Source organism: Daktulosphaira vitifoliae, unplaced genomic scaffold (genome assembly GCF_025091365.1).
Source record: "Daktulosphaira vitifoliae isolate Bord-2020 unplaced genomic scaffold, ASM2509136v1 Scaffold_2, whole genome shotgun sequence".
In the NCBI taxonomy this organism is placed as follows: Eukaryota; Metazoa; Arthropoda; class Insecta; order Hemiptera; family Phylloxeridae; genus Daktulosphaira; species Daktulosphaira vitifoliae.
In genome coordinates this window covers 37,428,216-37,455,983 of record NW_026099573.1, presented here as the reverse complement: position 1 = coordinate 37,455,983, position 27,768 = coordinate 37,428,216, and the positions used below count along the sequence as shown (strand labels likewise).

The 27,768-nt window shown below is 24.4% G+C and overlaps 4 protein-coding genes across 11 annotated transcripts in view; all 4 read left to right on the top strand.

Moving 5' to 3' along the window:
- Positions 1–572: 572 nt before the first annotated feature.
- Positions 573–11,057, top strand: LOC126898495 (uncharacterized). Of its 5 annotated transcripts, none has more exons than XM_050672566.1 (5): positions 7,953–8,062; positions 8,579–8,707; positions 8,780–8,884; positions 9,730–10,548; positions 10,609–11,056. In XM_050672566.1, exons 4-5 carry the CDS (start codon positions 9,807–9,809, stop codon positions 10,668–10,670), a joined length of 804 nt encoding a protein of 267 aa, XP_050528523.1. In that variant the 5' UTR covers positions 7,953–8,062; positions 8,579–8,707; positions 8,780–8,884; positions 9,730–9,806; the 3' UTR covers positions 10,671–11,056. The 5 variants fall into 5 exon arrangements, with proteins under 5 accessions (XP_050528521.1, XP_050528520.1, XP_050528524.1 ...); XM_050672565.1 differs by lacking the exon at positions 7,953–8,062 and adding an exon at positions 8,207–8,325; XM_050672564.1 differs by lacking the exons at positions 7,953–8,062; positions 8,579–8,707; positions 8,780–8,884 and adding an exon at positions 573–877 and having other exon boundaries at positions 9,897–10,548; positions 10,609–11,057.
- Positions 1,073–1,788, top strand: LOC126898500 (uncharacterized). Its single transcript, XM_050672578.1, has 2 exons — positions 1,073–1,529; positions 1,593–1,788. Exons 1-2 carry the CDS (start codon positions 1,142–1,144, stop codon positions 1,652–1,654), a joined length of 450 nt encoding a protein of 149 aa, XP_050528535.1. The 5' UTR covers positions 1,073–1,141; the 3' UTR covers positions 1,655–1,788.
- Positions 11,058–11,568: 511 nt separating the features above from the next.
- LOC126898498 (uncharacterized) lies at positions 11,569–17,335 on the top strand. Of its 4 annotated transcripts, none has more exons than XM_050672576.1 (3): positions 11,569–11,684; positions 16,101–16,670; positions 16,741–17,335. In XM_050672576.1, the coding sequence occupies exons 2-3, from the start codon at positions 16,154–16,156 to the stop codon at positions 16,788–16,790; spliced, it is 567 nt and encodes a 188-aa protein (XP_050528533.1). In that variant the 5' UTR covers positions 11,569–11,684; positions 16,101–16,153; the 3' UTR covers positions 16,791–17,335. The 4 variants fall into 4 exon arrangements, with proteins under 4 accessions (XP_050528533.1, XP_050528532.1, XP_050528531.1 ...); XM_050672575.1 differs by lacking the exon at positions 11,569–11,684 and adding an exon at positions 15,784–16,039; XM_050672574.1 differs by lacking the exon at positions 11,569–11,684 and having other exon boundaries at positions 15,784–16,670; positions 16,741–16,816; positions 16,904–17,335.
- A 4,650-nt stretch (positions 17,336–21,985) lies between these two features.
- Positions 21,986–27,768, top strand: part of LOC126897630 (gamma-sarcoglycan) — a 63,333-nt gene continuing 57,550 nt past the window's right edge. Inside the window, exon 1 of the mRNA XM_050671371.1 lies at positions 21,986–22,131. The gene's annotated coding sequence lies outside the window, so the exon portion shown is untranslated. The remainder of the gene's footprint in view (positions 22,132–27,768) is intronic.

Here is a 27,768-nt window from a genome sequence, read left to right as displayed (position 1 = left end):
ATAACATGTCGTTGTGGTGGCATGGCATTATCCAAGGAAAAGTCGAAAGAAAGAGGAGAAAAGGCAATCATATCATCAACTATATAGACCAAATTAAAATTCTCATGAAAATGTCAATGTCAGAAAGTATTCGGAATACGGTGAATAGAGAGTTTTGGAGAAATGTATCCAATCGGAGTAACATGGTTGTATGAAGGTCACGACGTTCGAAATCAAACAACGATAAAGATGATACACATATAGCAATAATTCGTATAATTAATTTGAAGTTAATCGACCTAAGTAGCCTTCTTCTCGCCAAAAGAAAAATACAGTCCACATTCGCAACAGATGTCATTAAAATAAATAAAAAACAAATTATACATCCTAAAATACAAGCCTATTTCTTTATTATAATAAGAACAAAACGTTTTCACTTTTTATTTATTTTATTGAACTGTACAGAATTTTATTTTGTCACACATAAATAGCCTATGTAGAAACAATTCTATTTTAAGGAAATTATTTTAGCATCACATATTATTTATCGTACATTTTTGACATATTATTTTTAAATGCACAAAGGAATCAATACGTGTCATTTTACATTTTGTCGAATTGTATTTCGTCCAACAAATTTTAATCGTAATAATAATTAATTATCATCCATATGTTTTCATTAACACTTGTCAAGTTTAGTGTTTTATTATTTTATGTGATTTTATATACAGAAGCAAAACATGCTACGAAAAAACAAGTAGATCAGTTAGATAATTTATTAATAAATTCGGGATGGAAAAATTTAAATGCGGTGAACATTATAAAATATAATAGGAAAATTTATTATTCTAAAAATTTAATTGAAACACCTACAAATCGCTATCAATATAAGACAAAGGTACGAACTTTGACAATATTTCTTGGATGCACATATGCAAAAGTTATGAATAATCTTTTTTCAATAATTATAAACTGCCTACACTATTTTAAAAATGATAAGATAGAAAGAAATGATTTAATAAATGTATGCAATTATACCGAAGGATTCATAAACATTATTGTTCAAATAGCAACATTGATGAAAGGTGCATTGGATGCTTTAGATTCAATAAATAATATTCCATGCGCTGATTTTAAAGAAAATAATGAAAGTCCATACATAATGAGCCCTTTGTTGGAGAGAATAGGAGATATTTTGGACAAATTAAACGAACGAAATCTATCCCGTGATGATCTATCTACCTATTATTGGGCATTTGAAACTATATATTCATTTTCTAATAGTATAATAAAAGATTTAAAAAATGAAACTCATTCATATTGTGAATTTGTACCTTATAATCAGAACTATTTATGGGAAGAATGGATTCAAGAATACAAAGCTATAATTAAACACGACGAAAAATTAAAATTTTTAAAGTTTTTAACAAGACAATTTAAATATTATATCAAGACTATAATTAGAGAAAATTATTTTCAACTGGGATTTACATTTAATCCAATTACTGAAGAAACATTATTACCAACACCAAATGAGCTATATGTACAAGGTATTGAAAATTAAAAAAATATATTATTTATAATATCATCTTCTAATTTTTTTTTAAATCTAGATTTGGAATTTAAAGCAACAGTTGATGAATTTCAAAGGCGAATACAAATAAAAATTCAGTAAATGTTGTAATCAAATTAATTTTTTCTAGATTTATTTTATATAATTAATCTCAATTTACATTATTATTTAGCAATTCTTTAAATTATTATTTAAATATAAAAATATGTATTATACAATTATATTTTTGTCACACAAACCGAGAAGTTTAATATAATAGTAATATTAACAATTATAAAAATTTTTATTTTTTAATTTTTAATTAAAATTTACTCTTCCCCTCACCTATGATGGTTCAGAAAACCGATCCAATGTCATAACTTTAATATTATCTAACATCATAAGTTTTTCTTTTGTTTGTTTAAAGACGAAAAATCTGAATTAGTTAAAAAAATAGAAGTATTACTTAATACAAATAATTACCTCAGTAGTAAAAGAACCATTCTAAAAGACAATACACATAAAAACTCATTAAATATTGTAATAAAATTAATTTTCTTCTATATTTATGTTATTGAAAAATTTATAACTAACACATAAATACTTTTTATATTACATATGTATATATATATATATATATATTTTAAGAAAATGTTATAAGAAGGATACTTATTTTCTTACTATATAGAGTGCTTTATTACTATATGTCGTTACCGTTTAACCTAAAATATAGGCATCAATAATTGAAAAAAAGATATAAAATTATATAAAAAAAAAAAAAAAAGTGAATTTATACATTGAAATAATTAATTTTGTTAACTTCAAAAGTCATTTATATATAGTAGGTAAAGTGTCTGAAAATTGTTTTTGTTCAATTTTTTTTGTCCTATTAATTATATAATGCATATAAACATTGTTTATCTTGTTATTAATTTTATATGAATGATGTTATTAAAATTAATTAAAAGATTATTATAAATCCAAATAATCAAGCTTATTTCTTTATTATAGGATGAAATCCAAGTTTTCACTTTTCATTTAATTAATTTACCGGCACATCAATTTTTCTGTGTAGCACATAAATAGTTTATGTGGAAACAATTCTATTTTAAGGAATAAGGAAATTATTTTAACACCATATATGTTTTATCGTACATTTTTGTAATATTATTTTTAAATGCACAAAAGAATCAATACGTGTCATTTTACATTTTGTCGAATTGTATTTCGTCCAACAATTTTAATCATAATAATAATTAATTATCATCCATATGTTTTCATTAACACTTGTCAAATTTATTGTTTTATTATTTTATGTGATTTTATATACAGAAGCAGATTTTACGAAAAACCAACAAGTCAGTTAGATAAGTTATTAATGTATTCGGGATAGAAAAATTTAAATGTGGTAGACATTATAAAATATAATAGGATAACTTATTATTCTAAAAATTTAATTGAAACACCTACAAATCGCTATCAATATATGATAATGGTACGAGCTTTGACAATATTTCATGGATGCACATATGCAAAAGTTATGAATAATCTTTTTTCAATAATTATAAACTGCCTACACTATTTTAAAAATGATAAGATAGAAAGAAATGATTTAATAAATGTATGCAATTATACCGAAGGATTCATAAACATTATTGTTCAAATAGCAACATTGATGAAAGGTGCATTGGATGCTTTAGATTCAATAAATAATATTCCATGCGCTAATTTTAAAGAAAATAATGAAAGTCCATACATAATGAGCCCTTTGTTGGAGAGAATAGGAGCTCAAAAAAAAAAAAAAGAAAATATTCCACCAATTCGTCAAGAAAATGGCACCTTAGCTATAACGGACCAAGACAAAGCCAACATTTTTGCAGAACAATTGGCAAAAACATTCATTCCAAATACTAATTTATACTCTGACAATAATTTCAATGAAGAAATAAAATCCTTTTTAATATCTCCACTACCAATGGCTTTACCAGCCAAATATACAACTCCAGGCGAAGTTGAATATTTAATAAAAAAACTTCCTTCAGGGATCTAATTACCAATAAAATTTTAAAAAATGTATCACAAAAAACCATGATTTTGTTAACCTACATTTATAATGCGATGCTAAGATTATCATATTTTCCGATAATCTGGAAATTTGCAACTATTATTTTAATACCAAAGTCAAACAAACCAAAACATCTTTCTACGTCTTATAGACCAATAAGTTTATTACCAGTATTAGGTAAACTTTTAAAAAAAATATTACTCAGAAGACTACGTCCTATTCTATCATCACATAATATTGTACCAGATAGTCAGTTTGGGTTTCGCAACAGACATTCAACAATACATCAAATACACCGATTAACTGATGAAATTGCAACAACACTTGAAAATAAACATTATTGTACCGGTCTATTTTTGGATGTAGCACAGGCCTTCGATAGGGTCTGGCACGAAGGATTACTATTCAAATTAAAACACTATTTACCAGCTCCATATTTTCTCATAATAAAATCATATTTGGAAAACAGACACTTTGTCGTTCGCCAAGGAAATGAATTCTCATCATACCAAAAAATAAATGCAGGTGTACCTCAAGGAAGTGATTTATCCCCAGACCTTTATAATGCATTCACTGCCGATATCCCTCAAACGGATAAAACAATTTTAGCCACATACGCAGACGATACAGCTGTACTATCAATTAATAATGATCCAATCGAAGCCAGTCTTTCACTACAATATCATGCCAACCTTATTGACTTATGGGCAAAAAAATGGCGAGTGAAAATCAATAAAGATAAATCTGCTCAAATCACCTTCACTCTAAATTTCAAACCACAAGAATGTCCTCAAATTATTATGAACAATATTCCCATACCTATAAAAGAAGAGATCAAATACCTAGGAATTACACTTGACAAACGATTGACGTGGGGCCCCCATCTAAAAGANAGAATTACGCTTGACAAACGATTGATGTGGGGCCCCCATCTAAAAGAAAAAAGAAAAAGTGCAAGAAACAGACTACACCTTCTACGTCCTCTCCTTATTTCAAAACTCCAACTCAAAACAAAACTTTTACTGTACAAATCTATAATACGCCCAGTTTGGTCTTATGGAATCCAAATCTGGGGTCCTGCAAAACCATCAAATATAAGGTCAATTCAATCGTTTCAATCAATAGCACTCAGACTTATTACCAAATGCCCATGGTACATAACAAACATAAATTTACATAAAGACCTACAAATAAAAAACGTAAAAGAACTTGCAGTCATGTACTACAAACGATTTCATCAAAATTTATTATCACATAGAAATCCGCTAATTAATAAAATGTCAACAAATACTTTACCCTTAAACACTCCTCGCAGACTAAAACGACAATGGAATAAAGATCTACTAAATAACTAAAGACTAACTTAAACAACATGCTAGAGGTGTGACTAATGAGTCATTTCCCAATCATAATAGTTCATGTTATTTTAATTATCAATTTAAATCAAATTTACTTATTGTACCATTTTGTTGTATAGATTGCAAATATTCTGAATAAAAGACTTGCGTCTATTATGATTTATTATTTTATTTATACTTTTTACCATGATTTATGGGTATTTAAAATATCAAATTTTTTACAAAAACCATTTTTCCAATATAACTTTAGAAAATGTTTTGTAAATACTGCGTCCTTTAAACATATATCAAATCAAAAATTATGTTATGTACTATAAAATGAAAAAAAAAATTTGTCTCGACAATGTTCCGGAAATATTCACAGTTTTATTTAATCTTAAATTAAAGTTTATATTATGTACTTTACTATGAAAAAAAAAAATTCGAAATATACATTTTCTTCTTGGTGAAAATGGTTACCGTATTCAAAATTATACTATTTTTGTGTTAAAATTCTGGGTTTTGTATTTTAAAATATCTTACAAGGGGAATACACTGACTTTCATGAATATTAAATAATTTAATTGATATAGAATAAAGTTCATAAGACAAAAGAAATTAAACCTATTAAAATTTTTTTACTTTTTTTAAGTCGAAAAAGTAATTTTTAAATTTGAATTATCTTAAATTGCTAATTTTATATAGCGACGAAAGCAAAGAACAGTTGCCGAATCGGTAACACTTGTATTTTACACGCTTAGGGTACGAGTTTCGAATCCGCCTATAGCTATTAATATTTCGCACTTTTTTTGTGACTACGATTTATTTTACCAACAATCACTTTACCTACTTTTTTCAACGTTACGTCAAATGATTACAACTGGTATTTAGTTAAAGATATTACCCTTAAAATTAAAAAAAAATTCCTTATTCAAATAAAAAGTAGCTTAACCAGCTTTTTCCATACAAACAATTATAATATTAATCTTAACAATACCATTTTTTCTATTTAATGATGTCAATCTCCAACTTGAAATTGAGCAAAAAGTTGTGGTAATAAATTCATTTTTTTTATTATAAACTTTAACTATAAAGGACAAAAAAAAGTAGGTTAAAAATTATTACTTTTAACATATTAAAAATAAAAATCAATAATAATTTGAAAACAATTAATTTTAAAAATTATATACTATTTAATTAAAACAATTACTAATCTGGGTATAATTAAGGAAATAGAAATTTATGTTGCTTTTGTCCATCAATTTTTTAGAATTAAACACTATCTACAGATTTGCATCGAAGCGTTTCTTATGATAGTGATTTCAATCACTGTCAGATTAAATCTATACTGGACCCAACTATGCCACGTCGCCACTGTGCTAGGTTTTTTATATTATATTATATATTTACTAATAATATTTTCGATTTACTCTGAACTTGTCAAAATATAATTATAAGAATATGACTATCTATATTCAAAATATAACTAACAAGACTGTGGTTGCCCAGCGTAATGCCTTGGCTGGCCCGGACACAGTTTATCTTGTTGATATATAATAAATATTATTTCAATATACGTTTTATGCCATCTGCATACACGTTAGCGAGAGGTTGTTGGTATAGTCCTTTATGGCTGGCGGGTACACATGCAGAGAATATACTTCCAAGATATAGCTTCCTACCTCACGAACTAGTTCTAGAACTGGCTTTTTTATAAATCTAGAATTAGAGCTTAAAGCAACAGATGAAAAACCTCCAACGCTATTATAAATAGAAACTCTTTAAATGTTTTACTAAAATTAAGTTTTTTCTATATTTATTTTATACAGGGTGATTTTTTTATCATAACCCACTCAATTACTTGCAGAATAATAATAATTTAAACATTTTTTTTTTTTATTATCTTTAGTTACACATTATTCTTGAATTATTAACTATGTAATACTTTTTAAGTTCATCCCTTATGCCTGGTAAGGGTGTCAACTTTGTTTTTTTAAATGGTAACACATATTTTTAATTTAATAAAATGTTTGAGTTTTTAATTCAATAGTAAATGGCATTTGAATTTTTAATGAAACTTAATTTGTTTATTAGATATAAACATTTAAAGTTTCAAATTTTTGAGTTAATATATAGGTATAATACACAAGGGATTACAAATACAGGTAGCTAATTGGTTTTTTATAACATCGATATTAGCAGATACACAGCATTGTTATTATCAATTGTAGTAAGGCACATTGTTATGAGTTTATAAATACACTAACTGACAATACAGAAAGTATATCTATTGATAATCATAATTGATAATAAACAATCCGTGACTGAGACAGCAATGTCATAAAAATCCAATTAGCTACCTGTATTTACAATCCCATGTGTATTATACATGTATATTAACTCAAAATTTTGAAACTTTAAATGTTTATATCTAATAAGCTAATAAAGTTATATTAAAAATTCAAATGCCATTTACTATTAAATTAAAAACTCAAACATTTTATTAAATTAAAAATATGTGTTACCATTTAAAAAAACAAAGTTGACCCCCCTCCAAGGCATAAGGGATGAACTTAAAAAGTATTACATAGTTAAAAATTCAAGAATAATGTGTAACTAAAGATAATAAAAAAAAAAATGTTTAAATTATTATTATTCTGCAAGCAATTCAGTGGGTTATGATAAAAAAAAACACCCTGTATAATTAATCACAATTTACTTTATTACTTAGTATTACTATTAATTATTATTAAAATATAAACATAAATTGTGTATCTTACAATTATTTATTGGTTGTACACACAGAAAAGTTTAATATAATTATGATATTAACAATTATAAACATATTTAATTTAAGTAAGACGCAGGTGTTTTTATTGTCAAAAATTTCTCAGTTATATTTTTCCCTAACTTATGTATAATTATGTTGTTAACTTAGTCATTTTCATAATTAAATCATTATTTTATAAATAAGTGACATAAGATATTATATAAGAAAAATGAACTCATATTTCCTCATTTATATCCTGATTACTAGTTTCATGACATATAATTATAATAAATGAATTAGTATTTAATAAATTTGTTTAACTTCTACGTACATTTTTAGAAAGAAGATAAATCATCGGGGTAACGTTTTTTTTTACTTATGAATAAATACATTGGTCTAAAAGGAAATTTCAACAGAATTAAAAATATATTTTTCTAAATCAAATTTTCGCACTGTTTTCAAATCTGAAATTAGACTTCTAAGTATAAATAATTCAAAAAAAGAAAATATAGAAAATTATAACAGTATGAAAAATAGTGATTTTTTACATCGAAATAATAAACTTTTTGTTTACAAAATATTAAACATTTTGTAAACTTCAAGAGTCATTTACATGTAGTAGGTAAGGACCCGGTAAATTATTTTTTTTTTTGTAAAAAAAAACATTCTCCTAATAAATGTCCATTATGCACATGTAGAAAAAATTTGTTTTATTAATTTGTGTTAATCGACCTAGGCTTTTTCTCAGTAAAAGAAAATTACAGTTGACATTCGCAATATTTGGTCCAAATACATGCCGGATTGATTTAATTATAGAGCGTCTTAAATACGATAATATCATATTTTCGTGGTAATTATTATCTGTAATATTATAGTGAGGCAGTCGTAGACGGGATAGTTCGTATTCGTCAAGTATCAATTTTGGAAAATTAGGTGACAAACTAGTCCATTTAGAATCAGTTTTCATAAGAAGAAACTGCTAGAAGAGAGGATATATTGTCAAGGTAACAGATTTCCATTTTCTTTTTTTTTAATGTAGTATCGCATGTATGCTAAATGTCGCGTATCTGACTTAGATAACATGTCGGTGTGGTGGCATGACAATATCCAAGGAAAAGTCGATGGAAAGAGGAGCAGAGGCAACATTTGGTCCAATTAAGTGCCAGATCAGTTTAAGTAAAGTGCGTTCAAAATTCGATTATATCGTATTTTTGTGGTATTAAATAATATTTTTAGTACATTATGTGATATTGAGGTGGCTACAGTCTTATTTGTCCATATTTGCAACAGATGACATTAAAATTAATATAAAACATACAATTTAAAGAACAAGCCTATATATTTATCATAATATGAACATCAAGTTTTCACATTTCTTTAATTAATTTAGCTATATAGCATTTCTTTTGTGTCGCACATAAAAAGCCTATATGGAAACAATTCTATTTAAAAGATATTATTATAATACTACATATGTTTTATCATAAATGTTAATTTTATTCATTTTAAATACAGAAAACAATAAATACGCGTCACGTTTACACCTTGTCGATTTGTATATCGTTAAAAAAAATTTCAATTATAAAAATATATAATTATCTTCCGTAAGTTTTCATTAAAATAAATTTAAAACTTATTATAAATACAAATATTCAAGCTTTTTGCTTAATAATAATAAGAAACATATAGTACACCATAAATAACAAACCTATTTTATTATCATAAAAAGAACTTCAAGTGTTTACTTTTCGATTATTTAACTAAGCCGTTCGACAATTTTTTGGTGTCGCACATAAAAAGTTTTTGTGGAAACAATTCTATTTAAAGGTTTATTATTATAATTTCATAAATGTTAGTCTTAATTTTTTAAATGTACAACAAAATAAATACGTGTCATTTTACATTTTGTCAAATTGTAATTCGTTCAAAAAATTTTAATCGTAATAATAATTAATTATCATCCATATGTTTTCATTAACACTTATCAAGTTTAGTGTTTTATTATTTTATGTGATTTTATATACAGAAGCAAAACATGCTACGAAAAAACAAGTAGATCAGTTAGATAATTTATTAATAAATTCGGGATGGAAAAATTTAAATATGGTAGACATTATAAAATATAAAGGGAAAACTTATTTCCTTAAACATTTAATTAAAACACCTACAAATCGCTGTCAATATAACACAAAGGTACGAGCTTTGACAATATTTCTTGGATGCACATATGCAAAAGTTATGAATAATCTTTTTTCAATAATTATAAACTACCTACAGTTTTTTAAAAATAATAAGATAGAAAGAAATGATTCAATAAATGTATGCAATTATACCGAAGGATTCATAAACATTATTGTTCAATTAGCAACATTGATGAAAGGTGCATTGGATGCTTTAGATTCAATAAATAATTTTCCATGGGCTGATTTTAAAGAAAATAGCTACATTCGCTACATAATGAGTCCTTTGTTGGAGAGAATAGGAGATATTTTGGACAAATTAAACGAACGAACACTATCCCGTAATGATATATCTACATACACTCGGGCATTTGACACTATATATTTATTTTCTAATAGTATAGTAATCGATTTAAAAAATGAAACTTATTCATATTGTGAATTTGTACCTTATAATCAGAACTATTTATGGGAAGAATGGATTCAAGAATACAAAGCTATAATTAAACACGACGAAAAATTAGTATTTTTTAATTTTTTAACCACAAAATTTAAAGATTATATAAAGACTGTAATTCAAGAAAATTATTTTCAACTGGGATTTAAATTTGATTCATTTACTGAAGAAACATTTTTACCAAAATCAGGGGAGCAATATATACAAGGTATTTAAAATAAAAAATATATTAATTTTAATATCATCTTCTAATTTTTTTTTAATCTAGATTTGGAATTTAAAGCAACAGTTGATGAATTTCAAAGGCGAATACAAATAAAAATTCTGTAAATGTTGTAATCAAATTAATTTTTTTTAGATTTATTTTATATAATTTATCTCAATTTACATTATTATTTAGTAATTCTTTAAATTATTATTTAAATATAAAAATATGTATTATACAATTATATTTTTGTCGCACAAACCGAGAAGTTTAATATAATAGTAATATTAACAATTATAAAAATTTTTATTTTTTAATTTTTAATTAAAATTTACTCCTCCCTTCACTTATGACGGTTCAGTAAACTGACCCAGTGTCATAACTTTAATATTATCTAACATCATAAGTTTTTCTTTTGTTTGTTTAATGACGAAAACTCTGAATTAGTTAAAAAAATAGAACACATCAATGTCTATGTAAGACAAATATACGATCTTTGACTATATTACTTGGATGCATTTATGCAAAAATAATACATAATCTTTTTACAATTATTATCAACTGCCTACAAATATGTAAAAATAAAAAGAAAGAAAGTATTGACTTAATAAATGTATGCATTTATACTGAAGGATTCATAAAAATTATTGTTCGAATAGCAACATTGATGAAAGGTGCATTGGATGCTTTAGATTCAATAAATAATCTTCCATGGGCTGATTTTTAAGAAAATAACAAAAAACCATACATAATGAGTCCTTTGTTGGAGAGAATAGGAGATATTTTGGACAAATTAAACGAACGAACTCTATCCCGTGATGATATATATACATACATTTGGGCATTTCACACTATATATTCATTTTCTAAAAGTATGATAGAAGAATTACAATTTGAAACTGATTCATATTGTGAATTTGTATCTTATAATCAGAATTATTTATGGGATGAATGGATTCAAGAATATAATTCCATTATTAAACATAACGAAAAATTAGTATTTTTAAATTTTTTAACCAGAAAATTTAAAGATTATATAAAGACTGTAATTCAAGAAAATTATTTTCAACTGGGATTTAAATTTGATTAATTTACTGAAGAAACATTTTTACCAAAATCAGGGGAGCAATATATACAAGGTATTTAAAATAAAAAAAACCCAGCACAGTGTGGTCTCGGTATAGTGGGGACGTTGCATAGTTGGGTCCAGTATAGATTTAATGTGACAGTGATTAAAATCACTATCATAAGAAACGCTTCGATGCAAATCTGTAGATAGTGTTTAATTCTAAGAATGTTAAAATTAGCTATTTAAGCTAAGTCAAATTTAAAAGTTACTCTTTCGATTTTAAAAAAGCAAAAAAATGTAAATAATTTTGATTTTTATGTCTTATGAACTTTATTCTATTTCAATTAAATTATATAATATTCATGAAAGTCAGTGTATGCCTCTAATTAAATATTTTAAAATAAAATAAAATACAAAACCCAGAATTTTAATATAAAAATTGCATATTTTTGAATACGGTAGCCATTTGCGCATAAAAGATAGACAAATTTTTTTTTTTTAATTTTATAGTACATGACATAAGCTTCAATTTTACATATGTTTAAAGGAGCAGTATTTCCGGAACATTTTCAAAAGTTCAGTTGAAAATGTTCTATGTTTTATACAATGTTTCAAGTTTTGAACGTCACCTATATATGGGGAAATTGTCCAATTTTAATAAAAAGTATGTAAAATGAAAGATGTACTTATAATGTATTTAGAAAAAAAAATTTATGCTAATAATTACATTTTTCGAAAAGTTATAGCATTTTTAAATTGAAAATTTAAAATCGTAAATTTTAACACAAAAATAGCGTTTTTTTAACTACACTTTAACGAAACTTAATCTTTTGCATGTAAACGGCTACCGTAGTTAAAAAAACCCTATTTTTGTGTTAAAATTTACGATTTTAAATTTTCAATTTAAAAATGCTATAACTTTTCGAAAAATGTAATTATTAGCACAAATTTTTTTTTCTAAATACATTATAAGTACATCTTTCATTTTACATACTTTTTATTAAAATTGGACAATTTCCCCATATATAGGTGACGTTCAAAACTTGAAACATTGTATAAAACATAGAACATTTTCAACTTAACTTTTGAAAGTGTTCCGGAAATACTGCGTCCTTTAAACATATATCAAATCAAAGGTTATGTCTTATACTATAAAATGAAAAAAAAACTCATTTGATTTTTATCTTATTTAGATTCAATAACTTCAATAAATATCAAGGATTCCATTACTGTAGTCTCCTCTCGTGAGAACAAATTCATATTAATATTATTTTACTATGCGGTTTTTTTTTTGTAGCTATCATTTATTTTCTCAGCTCTCATTTGACCTACTTTTTTGACAAATTTTTTTTTTAATTAAACACTATCTACAGATTTGCATCGAAGCGTTTTTTATGATAGTGATTTTAATCACTGTCAGATATCATCTATAGTGAACCCAACTATGCCACGACCCCACTGTGCCGCCATCTAATGTACTGGGTTTTTTTAATGTTTCCATATTTTTAATGAAAATAAATGATCTTCTAATAAAAGTATAATTAATAGTAATATAGTTTCTGTAATCTATATTTCTATTTAATGTTTCTATTTAAACACCAAGAGTTATATAGAAATGATAACTAAAAATTCTGTTAAAATGATTTATTAAAATAGATATGCAAAAAATAAGTTTCAGATCACATATCAATCTAAAAAATTATTTATTTCTCATATAAATTTTCTATTAAATAATATAAAAACTATACATGAAAGTTGAGTTAAAATAGTGTTTAGAAGTCCAAAATTTTTAAATTATAAACTTTTATAAAAATCAATATTTTAGGATTAAAAAAATAACTAAAAATGACATTTTCACGGATTATTTTTAAAAATAAATAACACAATAAAAAAAATCTTTCATGAATAAATAAGGTAATACTAAAAATCTAATTTCAGACTTGAAATCAAATTGAATAATTTGCTAATTAATATATACGTCAATGATCATTAGAGAATATTTCATTTTATGATATGATTTTACTGTGTAATTCGAAATAAAAACGAATTTTATACTCTTATATATTTGGAGTTATTTTTTTTTTTTTTAACAACTAACTGCCATAACTTTTTAGTTATGGCAGTTTTAAGTAAAAAATGTCAACACTTACAGATTTTTAAATTTGTAATTTTTTTGGAGGTTTCTCCCATTTACGGGGAACGAGGGAAATTTTTTCAATTTTTGAGGGTAATGTCATCGACTAGATATGATTTTTTGACCTATGGTTAAAGATATCGGTCCTGAGAGCTGAGAAAAAGTGTTAACAGACAAAAAAAACACATCATAGTAAAACCAATAACTTCTTAGCTTCGAATCGAAGCTAAAAAATATTTTGATTTGTTCATTTTTCAACAAGTTATGGCAAATTTTAGAAAGAAAGTGAAAAAAATATCAAAAATTACTAATTTTAAATTTTTAACATTTTTTTGTATAGATTTCTATCATTTACAGGAAATGAGATAAGTTTTTTCAATTTTAGATAATAATATCTTCAACTATATACGATTTGTAATCTTTTGAGTTATCGTTAAGAAAAATAGGTCCTGTTAGAGCTGAGAAAATGTTGTGACAGACAAAAAAATAAAAAAAATGAATACCACATCATGGTAAAATTAATACCTTTTGAGCTTAGCATCAAGACTAAAATGTAAATTACAACAAAATGATAAATGTTGAATTTATACATCGAAATAATAAATCTTTGTTAAACTTCCAGGCTAACAAGATTAATTTAACATATATGTGAAGCTCAAAAGCATTTCCAAAACATTTTCTAAAATAATAATGATCAGGGATATTAATACTATTCATCTTGTCATTTATTTTATCTTCGATGCGAAGCTGAGTGGGTGTTAATTTTACTATGACGTGTTTTTTATGTGTCTGTTAACACTTTTTCTCAGATCTCACCGAACCGATTTCTTTTAACGATACGTCAAAAAATCACAATTATCTAGTCAAACACATTACCTTCAAAAATTGAAAAAATTTACTTCGTTCCCCGTAAATGAGGGAAATATGCGAAAAAATTACAAATTTAAAAATCGGTAATCGACATTTTTTTTCTTAAAACTGCCATAACTTTTTAAAAAATCAAATCAATATAAATTTTTTTTTTTAGATACATGATATATTTACCTATTATTTTGTATATTTTATTATAAATCTAACCCTTTACCTGCCCACCAGGGAGATTTAAAATGACAAGTTTTTCACAAAAAATTGACTTTTTTAACTTAACTTTTGAAATTGTTACGGAAACACTTACACTTTTATATATATCTTAAATTAAAGTAAATTTAATACACTATATTTTGAAACAAAAAAAATTCGTACTTTATTTTGTCGTTTTGGTGAAAATGGCTAACATATACTATTTTAGTGTTGAATTCTCGATTTTATATTTTATCAATACATATTTTTTATGAGAAATAATATTTATATACTTCTTTAATACATACATTTTGTTAAATCGGACCATTTCCCTTTAAATATTTTAAACATATATATATATATATATATATATATATATATATATTGATATATTATATTCATAAATCATTAAACATGTAATCAAAATATAAATAAGAGATCATGTTGCTTTTGGAATAATTCATCAATTTTTTCAAATTAAACACTCTCTACAGATTTCGATCAAAGAGTTTTTTATGATAGTGATTTTAATCACTGTCAGATATTATCTATACTGGACCCAACTATACCACATTACCACTGTGCCGTGACACAACTGTGCTGGGTTTTTTATGATTGATTTTATTAAAACAAATTAAAACCTTATTATTATTTGGGTGGGTATACACCCAAATAACCAAGCCATAATTTAACCAAATATTTTTTTATTATAATAAGAATAGTGAGAAACAAGTTTTCATTTTTCATTCATTTAATTAAGCCGTAGGGAAATATTTTTGTGTTGCACATACAAGTTCATTAGGTAACAATTCTATTTAAAGGAAATTATAATAATACCACATATGATTTATCATAAATGTTTATCTTATTATTTTTAAATGCAGAATAAATACGTGTTATTTTATAATTTATCGAATTGTATTTCGTTCAAAAATTTTTAATCATAATAATAATTAATTATCTTCCTTATGTTTTCATTAAAACTAGTACAGTTTAGCGTGTTATTACTGTATATAATTTTTTACACGAAAGCAGAAAATGCCACAAAATATCAAATAGAACAATTAGATACGTTATTAATGTATCCAGGATGGAATAATATAAATGTTGTCAACTTCATAACATATAATAAAAAAACATATTATCTTGAAAATTTAATTGAAACACCTACACATAAATCTTTTTGTATGATAAAGATACGAGCTTTGACTGTACATCTTGGATGCAAATATGTAAAAGTTATGAATAATTTTTTTTTAATTATAATAAACGGCCTATCATTTTGTAAAATAGATGAAGAAAGAAACATTTCAAAAAACAATGTTATCACTTATACCGAAGAATTCATGAAAATAATAATTTTATTTATTGTTCCAACAGCAAAATTGATGAAAGACGCCATGGATGCTTTAGGTTCAATACATTATAAACCATGGGCTAATATTAAAAAAAAAAAAAACAACAATCACTACATAATGAGTCCTTTGTTGGAGAGAATAGGAGATATTTTGGACAAATTAAACGAACGAACTCTATCCCGTGATGATATATATACATACATTTGGGCATTTCACACTATATATTCATTTTCTAATAGTATAATAGAAGATATACAATATGATACTGATTCATATTGTGAATTTGTATCTTATAATCAGAATTATTTATGGCATGAATGGATTCTAGAATATAATACTATTATAAAACAAGACGAAAAATTAGTATTTTTAAATTTTTTAACCAGAAAATTTAAAGATTATATCAAGACTGTAATTATAGAAAATTATTTTCAACTGGGATTTAAATTTGATTCATTTACTGAAGAAACATTTTTACCAAAATCAGGGGAGCAATATATACAAGGTATTTAAAATAAAAAATATATTAATTTTAATATAATTTCATAGTCTAATAATTTTTTTTATAAATCTAGAATTGGAATTTAAAGTAACAGATGAATATTCTCAACGCTATTACAAATGAGGCGTATAGTTTCCAAACAGCTATAAGTGAATTTTTTTAAAACGATTTTTTTGTATTTTCTAAATAATTACACTGTACTAAATGTCCTGTAAAAATATTTTACTTAAAAATAGGCTATAACTGGTTTAAATTAATCATGGAAAAATATGATTGGTTTCAAAGTCACCCATCTAACAATGTCAATTTCAAAACAAGCCAAAAACAATTATGTTTTTTTTACGGTAAAATAATAATTGATAATGATTATATTTTGCCCTACTATATTAATACTGATTAATATTTTTATATATTTAAATTATAAGTATTAATTTAAGATTGCAGTAAAAAATATAATATATAGTTTTTATTTCAATATTAGTTTCAAAACTACCTATATCACATATTCAATTTTTTTAACCAGCCATGTATACAGAAAAAAAAATGTTGACTTCAAAACCAGCCATCTGATGAAATTTGCTATAAAACCAGCAGTATAAAAATTATAAAACTAAATAACTCTTGTAAAAATATTTTGTTAAAGTAAATATTCACACACAATGTGTTTACACTCCCAAGCTTTAATATTATATATATTATAAAATCTTTGAGTTAAATCTTAATTATCTTATAATTAACTTCATTATCTTATTTTGTTGTTCCTGAAAAATTTCAAAAAATGGTTTTAGCTTGTATTGAAACTATACACGTCAAATAGAAACTCTTTAAATTTTGTAATGAAATTAATTTTTTTCTACATTTGTGTTGTAATCACAATTTACTTTATTACTAAGTAATTCTATAAATTATTATTAAAATATAAACATGATTTGTGCAACTTACAATTATTTATTGGATGTACGCACTAATAGTTTAATATAATATTGATATTAACAATTATAAAAATTAAAAATTTTAGGCCAAACTCTTCCTCTCAAATTTCAATAGTTATTATCAATAAGTCATTTTCATAATTAAATCATTATATCATTAAATACTTTTTAATATTTTTTTCTATCAAACTATTCATTTATAGTAAATATAATGTAAATTTTATGTTATGATAAAATTATAAATAAGTATAAAATTAATTAAAAATTATGAAAAATCAACAAACCTATGTGAAGTCACGGGTTTACTTGATTTTAATAGTAATATTTTTGAACATTTTATAGTTTTAATTAAATAATTTTTTACCATTATTCTATTTCTCGTGGTCATTATAATATAAGGTAAGAAAATATTATTTATATATAGTTTTTATGAAATTAATTTTTGATATAAATATATATATCATAATATAGTTATTTTAAAACTAACACAGTCTTAATATAAACTGTAATTTAAGCTATAACATTTCATTTTTCATTTCATTTCATTTCAAACTTTGTAACTCAATTTTTTGTCTATATATTGGATTACATTTGACAATTATAACACACAAAGTTTTAGTAAAATTTACGTTAAATTAAATTTAATCTTAAAGACCAAATCTCATTGTCTAACGATTACGACACAATAAAATTATTATTGACCAAAAGCACTTATTAAAAGGTTTTGTTTTAGCTAATTTTCATATTTTAAAGTATGGGCAAAAAACTAGTGTCTATTAGTCTCCAACATCTGTATTCAAAATCATTAATACAGGTGTGATCGAAAACTGACAGCCCCATAGCACTTAAATGTATAATCGTTTCACAAATAAAACATCTCTATAAGAGGTGGATAAAGTTAAAAATAAATACTACTGTTCCAAAAAGAATTGAAATTTCTGAATTCATTAGATATTGTCTTTAATATTTCAATTGCTAATTCTTTAAAGATGAATTTTTAAACAAAAAAAGTAAATGATTTATTTCTAAATCAGTTTTAAATATTAAAATATTATTGTAAGACGTTCTTTAATTTTAGAAATGAAGGTTAATGTACAAATAGGTTATGAAAAATAAGTACACCTGTTTAATGCATTTAAAAATAAGATAATATATGTTTTGCTAATAAATATCTAAAAGTAAAAGAATGGAGTAACTTACATACTAACAATGTTAATATTATTAGTTTTTTATTTAAGATATTTAAGATAGAGATATTTTAAATAAATCATGTTAAATAAAGTTTCAATTTATTTTAAATATAACTGTTTAAAAAATAAATTAGCTTTTCATCGCTAATTTGTATATATTCTTTTCTCTTTGTCCATTCCATTCCGAATTGCATAGTGTTTCAAAATGTTGTATTTATTTCATGAAATACTTAAAAAATGAAAGGCATAAAAATATTTTAACATTTAAACTGAAAGCTTTACAGTTTCATAACTCAATGACTGCTTATGGAAGCAATTTCAATTTTTACTAAACCTAAAAATCTCTATGATTTAAAGGGAAATATTATTTTTACAAAATTTAATTATCAATTTAGAAAGATTCATAATATTTCAATTTAGATACTAATATTTAGTTTTATTATAATCCAACCCAATTAAACTTAGCTTTCGAATCTCTCCCTACCCCACTGAAAGGCAACTGAAACAAATACCTCTGGGGTGCTTAAATTATGTCAGGCTCACAAAGCATACATTAAATTTTTGAAAAATAAGTAAAACGTGTATGATTTATTATATGCAGCTGCTTAAAACGACATGTTTTCTTTACAGAATATTCTACCAACATTATTTTATATAAAAATATTAGCTTTAGAACAGTTTTCATTATTAACATTCTATAATAAACATTAAAAGCTGATAGTTAAAATCTTTATTATTTTATACTACTCGTATTTGTTTAAGTTGAAATTTTTGGCGAATTATCGAAAGTCAAATGTATCTGTAATTGTTATCGGAAAATATCGTATGTTAGTTTTTTTTTCACTAATTATTATACCTTTTTATATCTCTTTTAAATTTTTCAATTTGATTGTTGTTAATATTATGTTTATTATTTATAGTTGTTTATTGTCATGCTTGAATACCAGGGAAGTAGTTAGAATTTCGAAGAGCTAACCACAACATGAGAGAATGAGACTTTAAGGACTACCGCAAAACAGCCATGTAGTTCTAATGAATTATGCATAATATTTCTGTGGGAGTACAACGCATTAAGCTGAGATGTAATGCGACCATATTGATATACGCACTGGACCTTTGCAGTAATGATTTATGATTATTGTGTCAGTAATCGAATGAAAAAATATCCAGTGGTAGCTTATAACCAGGAAGCAGAAACAGTATCTTCTAATTATAAAAAAAACTGCGCTAATTATGGTACAAGTATTTAGTTTGAAATATTTTTCACGCTGAAAAACTGTATATCATTTAAACATGAATATGACGTTAATCAAAGCTGCAAATCGAATATAATTAATATGAACAGCTCATTTTATATAATTATTAAATACATCAATTTTTACTACTGTTGGCAATACACAATTGAAAGTACTGTCTGGAATTCCATTACGGCTTGTTTTAATTGGCTCTTAATAAATTTTATAATGAAAGTCAATTAACAATAGTATTTCAAGGATTAATAATCTTTAAATTTATACTCTTTTTTTTTTTTTTTTTTTTTAATGGATATTTACACTGTAAAACGCCGCAGCGTTATATTTTCTGAATATGGATCTATTGACGAAATTGAAGGGCTTGTTATAAGCGGCTAAGTCAACGTTTGAAAAATATTTAAACGAAATAAAAATAAAATTGTTTTACATTTAAATACAATAAATGAGTACTTGATATTTTTGCTATAATTCAACAATAAATAATAAATACCTTTTTTTGTACCTCTACTTAATGAAGTTTTTGATATATTTTATTTTACCAAAACATTTTTTTGTAAGAGGATTAGCTTGTTATCACAGCCTTTTAATCAGAAAAAAAGGAAAATGTTTTAAAAGTTAAGCCAAATACGTATAAAAATCTTTGTAAACAGTATGAAATAGGCTAAATTTTCGAATTTTGTTTGCAAATGAATAAACTGAAATGAGCAATTTAATAGTAAAGTACTGTATGTAATTACAATTACAATTTAATTGTAAATTAATAGAAATTTTCTTTATTAAAATATTTTAATTTTTTAATTGCCCCAAAATTACAACATCATTACCTAAATATTGAATTTAATGGAAAGTAGCACTATCATGTTTATATGAATAGAAAAAATAAACAGCTAGAAATTTGAATTTTTCTGGTTTTACTTATGTAATAAAAATATGTACTTTTACATTAATAGCTAATGATGTTTTATAATAAGTACAATATTGTTCTGGTATATGTTTTAAATATTAAAGGTTCCTATGTGTTGTTTCAATTCTTCAATTAACATATAAATAATTATACATTCATATTTGATAACCTAAAACAATTTTAGCAAAAATGTAATAATTACCAAAAAGTTTGTATTATTTTTGTTATTTTAATTTTCATAGTGACACAAAAACAGTATACCTTGTTTAATTTGAAGAAAATGTATAAAATTCATTACACATGAAAACAATACGCGTGTTTTAATTAATTTAAGCATTTTTTTTGTTTCAAAGAAAATAAATTAAATTAAATTACGAAGAAAATTAAAAATTGAATACCATATGGCTGTCGAACTTTTTCCTAGAAAAAATATTAAATTTCTGAGTGAATTTCAGAATCTTAAACGTTTTAAAGGTAAAATATTAACAACGTCAAATAACTTTCACTAACAATATTTTTTATACTTCAAATTCTTCTGTTGTCTATTGAATTGTTGGACGTGTACGGAATAGAAATCTCATGTAATTTTCTTGTTTGCAACTTTTGTCTCGTTTATGTTGTCATTTAATACTATTTATTCGACTTTTTTTTTTTATAAAATCCGTTAGGTCGATTTCGATTAAATTATTTTGTAATTTTCTAAAAGTTTCAACACCAAAATTTGTCGCACTGTTTAGTTATGTTCATAAAATATTCTACGGTAAGGAATTGAGTGTTACTAGACACTGTGTATCGTGTTGGTCGCTCTCTTAGACCTCAAATCTTGTCTGCTGAGGATACTCAGATGTTTTACTTTTCAGACATTATCTTTACGGTCAATTCGATGAACATCTCGACCCGAATGAGACTCTCGTAGGTTGTCCCGCGAGGAAGGCTGTCGGTGTGCGTTGTTTTGGGGCGGCGCTAAGATGTAAGGCGGCGAAAGCGCATGGGAAATTGGCGGGAACCACGCGGTCGACAGTCAGTCTTTATCCGAAGGTGGTGAGATCCGCGCGCTCTCCTCGACCGTATCAATTGTTTCGTTCGTAATATTCCATGTATTTCAAAATAGATTTTCCTCACTTGTCATTTTAATAGATTCGATGGCTGTAATTAAGACGATCCGAGAGTCACTCAACGGGCACGGTACAGTAAAATAAAATGTTTTCAATATTTCCCTTAGTTTTTTTAGTTTATGAAACATTTACTATCTACCTGCTACAATTAAGAAACTTATGATTAATAAGTTTCAGAATTTTGAAGATTAAATTTTCAATTCAAATATTTGCGATAATTGTTTTACAAAATGACATGAAAAAAAGTCTGATAGTAAAAGTAAATTAAAAGACTTTATATTTATTTGATATATCGTGGTTAATATCGATAAAAACTATTGGTTTTATTCAAATAATAATAAGTTTATTTTAAAATTTTAATATCAAAAGATCTCAAAAATGGTGTTCTGGATTTGTAAGTAATGTGTATTACTAGAATTCATGTATACAATTTTTAAAAAAGCTGCAAAAATTATTTTTCATTCGCGTGAAAAATATTTTACATATAGGTAATGCTATTTAAATTATCATATTCATCAATCAAAGTAGCGTTGAGTCAAAATATTGTCTTAGATTAGAAAATTTTTGATAGAGCCATTGGTTAATTGATAAGATTCATTAAACTTGATTTCGAAAATATATTATAATATTAAATTATTTTATCAAAAGGAAAATAATTTTTATATTTTGACGTACTTACTTAAAGTATAAAAACATTTTAAGAGCATTTATCTTGGTATGGAATGTGTTAAATAGTTTGTGAATAAATATTTGGAACAGAGTTACCAAAATAACTTCATATATTTTGAACATTAGCAAAATTATACATTTGCAAGTAGTTTAATACGACATGAGTAAAACAAATATGTGTTTTACGTGCACATATTGCGTATAACATACTCAGTTATTTTATTTATAAAAAAAAGGTTATTTCTTTAATTAATTGCTGACTTAAACATAATATAAAAATTCTCTGCAAGGTTATGAATAATTTAATATAGTAATTTAAATTTATACCGGTGTTGGACTAGATGTGTCATAATATACGATATCACTAAGAGTAGCTGAAATATTTATATTGTTTATTATTATTATATAGGCAACATATTGACATGAATTTAATCGAGAAGAATTTATCATAATTTATAATAGGAATATCTATATTTTATTAGGCATTTTTATTAACAAGAAAAGGCAATTAAATGTTACTAGGAAACAGTTAGATTATACATTTGGATCGGATGATAACATCAACAAATATTTTGTCACCTAATAAATTCATCGTTTGATAAATCTACTAACTTCTGAAGTTAATACTTGGGTAATACTTTACATGATGTATTAAAAAAATAAGAAGATTACATTGAGTATAAAACAAAATATTTGAACTAATTTTAATACATAACATGGTAAATATATATACAGTTTGTTTACAACTTGTTAAAAAGAAAAATTCAATTTCAATTATTAATTAAACTTTTTTTGAAGTAAACAACTATGAAAACACTGGCAGGGATTATTCAAGTATTTGTATTAAACGGCGACATGTGTAGGCAATTTTACTACGCTACAGAAAATGCTTCATCATATAAATAGGTGTTCTAGAATTTTTGTTATATATGGAAAAAAAAAATTAAAAATACATCTATTCAGTACAATTAGAAAATTAGTTGAACATTTTTTACAAAATTACAAAAGTTAAGCTTTTTGGGTAATTCTTTTAAGACAAAATTTATTATAAAAATAAATTGAAAATTAACGTTTACATCATTAGGATCTTCTTTTCAGGCAGTCCAGGTGATATGCCATTCCTTCTTCAGAGCCTTTTGGGGTAAAAGTATATCTTTTTTATATTTTAAGTACAATATCGTGATTTAAATTTCATGTCATCCATGGGAAAATCTTAATAACATGTTCTTGTTTTTATTGTTGTAGTATTTTAAGTACCAAATGTTTTTCATGACATTATGGGTTCAGTTTAACTTTATAAATTAAGGTGAAAAAGGTATTTTTATGTTTGACATAATAAAATAAGCTGTCTTTCGTTTATTTTAAAGTTAAATTTTTACTGGAATCACATTCATGTTTTTCATGCTCTCATTTTTTATTTGGCTTTACCTGAACATATTTTTTGTTTACTTTGATTTTTCTTTAGTATGCACATATGATATTTGGTCTTTGTTGTGAAAGCCACACTGAATAAGAATTTAATCAAAATACTGGCACCGGACAGAGTAATGTAACATTTTATTCCTCTTTTATAAAATGTAACTGTTCAATCTTGTTACGAAAATAAATAAAAATCAACTTAAGGAAAACCTTTTATAGTTAAATATCGATTCGAACTTAAATAAAACTTCAAACTTTGTAGTTTGGTTTATAGTTGTGATATTTATTAAAACATTGTTTTAAAACACTTATATGCTATATTAAAAACCTTATTTTTAAATAAATTGAAAATATGAGGGATATGTATCCACCGTGGGTAAAAAATATCAGTTATCTAAGATCACATTACTTATTCAGAAATAACACCAGATGCTCCAAAAAACTAAGATCATAGAGTCTTCATCATTTTAATTGACTGCTGTAAAATTGTCATGATTGCTAATATGTAGGAAAGTATGGTAAACCTAATTTTTCTTGAAATCCAATATGGCTTAAATCAAGGACCAACTAACATTTAACACTATGCAAAGAAGTATGGACAGACTAGATTAAGTATAAAAATATTTAATCTTAAATTCTAACAAATTATGCAGGAAATAATCACTAAGAAGATATTTTGAAAAATTATATAATTGAAAGTTATCAGTCCAAAGTTAGAACAAAGTGGGATAGAAATAAGTTATTGTGTGAAATTATAATGTATTATTTATGATTCTATAAAATTGTAATAAATTTTAGATGATTTTTTTATTTTTAAATTATTTTATTGATAATAAAATTTAATTAATAATTTTTTAAAATATTTTTTAGTTATTAAATTAATAATATTAATATAGTTTTTATTTTATTTAAATTATTTATTTTATTATTATTTTAAAGTACTTATTTAAGTAATTATCAATAATACAGAATTATTAATTTTATAAAAAGAACAGCTATTTTGATATTTATAATTTCATTATAAACGCCTCATTATTGATTGAGATTTTAAATCCAAATTGAACTTTTTCTGAAATTATATGATATAACTGAACAAAGTTGAGCGTTATTATACAATTCAGTATCTTTATTAGTACGCCAAATCTGCTTTCTTCGAATCTAAAAATGTAGTCACATTCTTTATAACATTGATTACAGATTTCACATTTGATACAAAATTTTGCACTTAATCTTTCAAAAATGACAGTTATTGCTATCTTAGCAACAGTATTAATATAAAAATTCAGGGATAATTATGTTTCTTTACTAAATGTCTTTTACTAAGATAAAAATATTTGTTGAGAAAAAAAGTTGCTGAGTGTTATTATAAATCAGTGCATTAATAAGCTGTGTTTACTGTATTTATTTAAAGTATTATCATATTCGAAAATCATGTTTTATACATTTGATTTTAGTGTAAAATTAGTCATTTCATTAATGAAAATAGAATGTTCGTAATTCTTTTTATCATGTATTATTCTGTGTAAAAGTAGCTGAGTAATATTTCCATTTGATTCATTCTGTAATAATTATTCATGTAGTATCTATAAAATTATATAAAATATATTATTAAGTTTATTGGATTCAAAAATAGAACAAGAGATTATTGGTCGTTGTGATTGATGAGATTATCATGGACGTATTTACGAAACAGGGTATAAGTGGGATAGAAAATTCTCACGACGAAAATAAATATAAGATAAATTTATAAGGTAAAAATAAGGACTTATGTATATTTCCACTCACAAAAAAAACTCTGCGAACGTCACTGAATATTATTAAATATTTAAATAATGAAGCGAAATAATTTTCTTTAATTTTTTAATAATATATTAATAATTGCTTTTTGGAATGTTCTATAAAAAGTTTATCTGTCATTTTGTGAGACATTTTTTAATTATGTACCAATAAAATGAATTTAATTAAAAGTTTGCAAAACATTTGTAAATATTTTATGAATTTTAAATTTGACTCAAAGTTCTGTAATAATCAAATAAAATAATAAATAAAAAATTCCCGCCAAGTTATACAATTAATTATTTTTTATAGTCAATTTTCATACTATAGCTTTAAGAATAGTACTAAATTGAATAACTGATAATTTTTTTTTTTTATGAACGAATTTCATGTTTGAATTGGTTGTCAATATTTATAAATATTTGTTAATCGTCATATCATATAATCGGATACGAGTTTTCAAAAACCTTTAGACTATTATGATTAATGAAAAACAGTCTAAGAATAACGATTACAAAATATAATGAGCTTAATTCTTAATGTATCATTATAGTGAATGAAGATGAAATTAATATTAAGTCGCAGTTTTTCAAAAAATAGGATGTAGTTCCAGTAAATTTTCCTTAATACAAAACATCTGGAATGATATACCGAGTTACATTACAACTTAACGAAATTATATTTGACTTAGAGTTTTGAATTTAAAATGGATGTGTTGAGAGCTCGACGACCAGCATCGATGAGGGTATTAAGAGAACGGGAAATATCAATTCTCCAAGTTTTTAAACATAAGCCGATTAGTGTAGTATAGTACTTTAGGTGCACGTCACGACAACTCGGCGAAATAAGTAAATCCTCACTGCAAATTTATTGTTTCCAATTCGACTTTTTATCTTTACCTAAACACTGCGAAATATAAGTCTTTCTGGGTGGTGTGATATTATACTTTCTTGTTAGCCATAATAGAATATAAAATGAAAGTTTAGACCTATCAAAATAGTCAATATTACATATAAATTGTGAGAGCTTAAAAAATCACAAAATTGCTCTAAATACAATAACTTGAAACTTGGCACCTTTTAAAAAATATATTGGAAATTAAACTCGACATCTTTATGTTTTTAGAAGAGTTAGTAATAATAAATTATAATGACAACAGTCACATCGCTATAATTTATTTAAAACAATTTTCGTTTCGTGTTAAAAGCACATTATTTATTATTTATCTCTTATAAGAACAAAATAAAAATTTACTTTTACATTTTTTAAAGTTTAAAGTTTCAAATTTTTGAGTTAATATTTAGGTATAATACCTTACTACAAATGTTTTTCAATATACTTTAAAAAAATTAATTATCAACATATTAATTGTGATGCGAAACTCAATCTTTTGTTCAAAATTAAACTTCCCGCTTNTTTATTATCAATTATGACTATTAATATATATACTTTTTGTATTGTCAGTCAGTGTATTTATAAACTCACAACAATGTACCTTACTACCATTGATAATAACAATGCTGTGTACCTGCTAATATCGATGTCATAAAAAACTAATTAGCTACCTGTATTTGTAATCCCTTGTGTATTATACCTAAATATTAACTCAAAAATTGGAAACTTTAAATGTTTATATCTAATAAACAAATTAAGTTTTATTAAAAATTCAAATGCCATTTATTATTGAATTAAAAACTCAAACATTTTATTAAATTAAAAATATGTGTTACCATTTAAAAAAACAAAGTTGACTTCCTTACCAGGCATAAGGGATGAACTTAAAAAGTATTACATAGTTAATAATTCAAGAATAATGTGTAACTAAAGATAATAATAAAAAAAA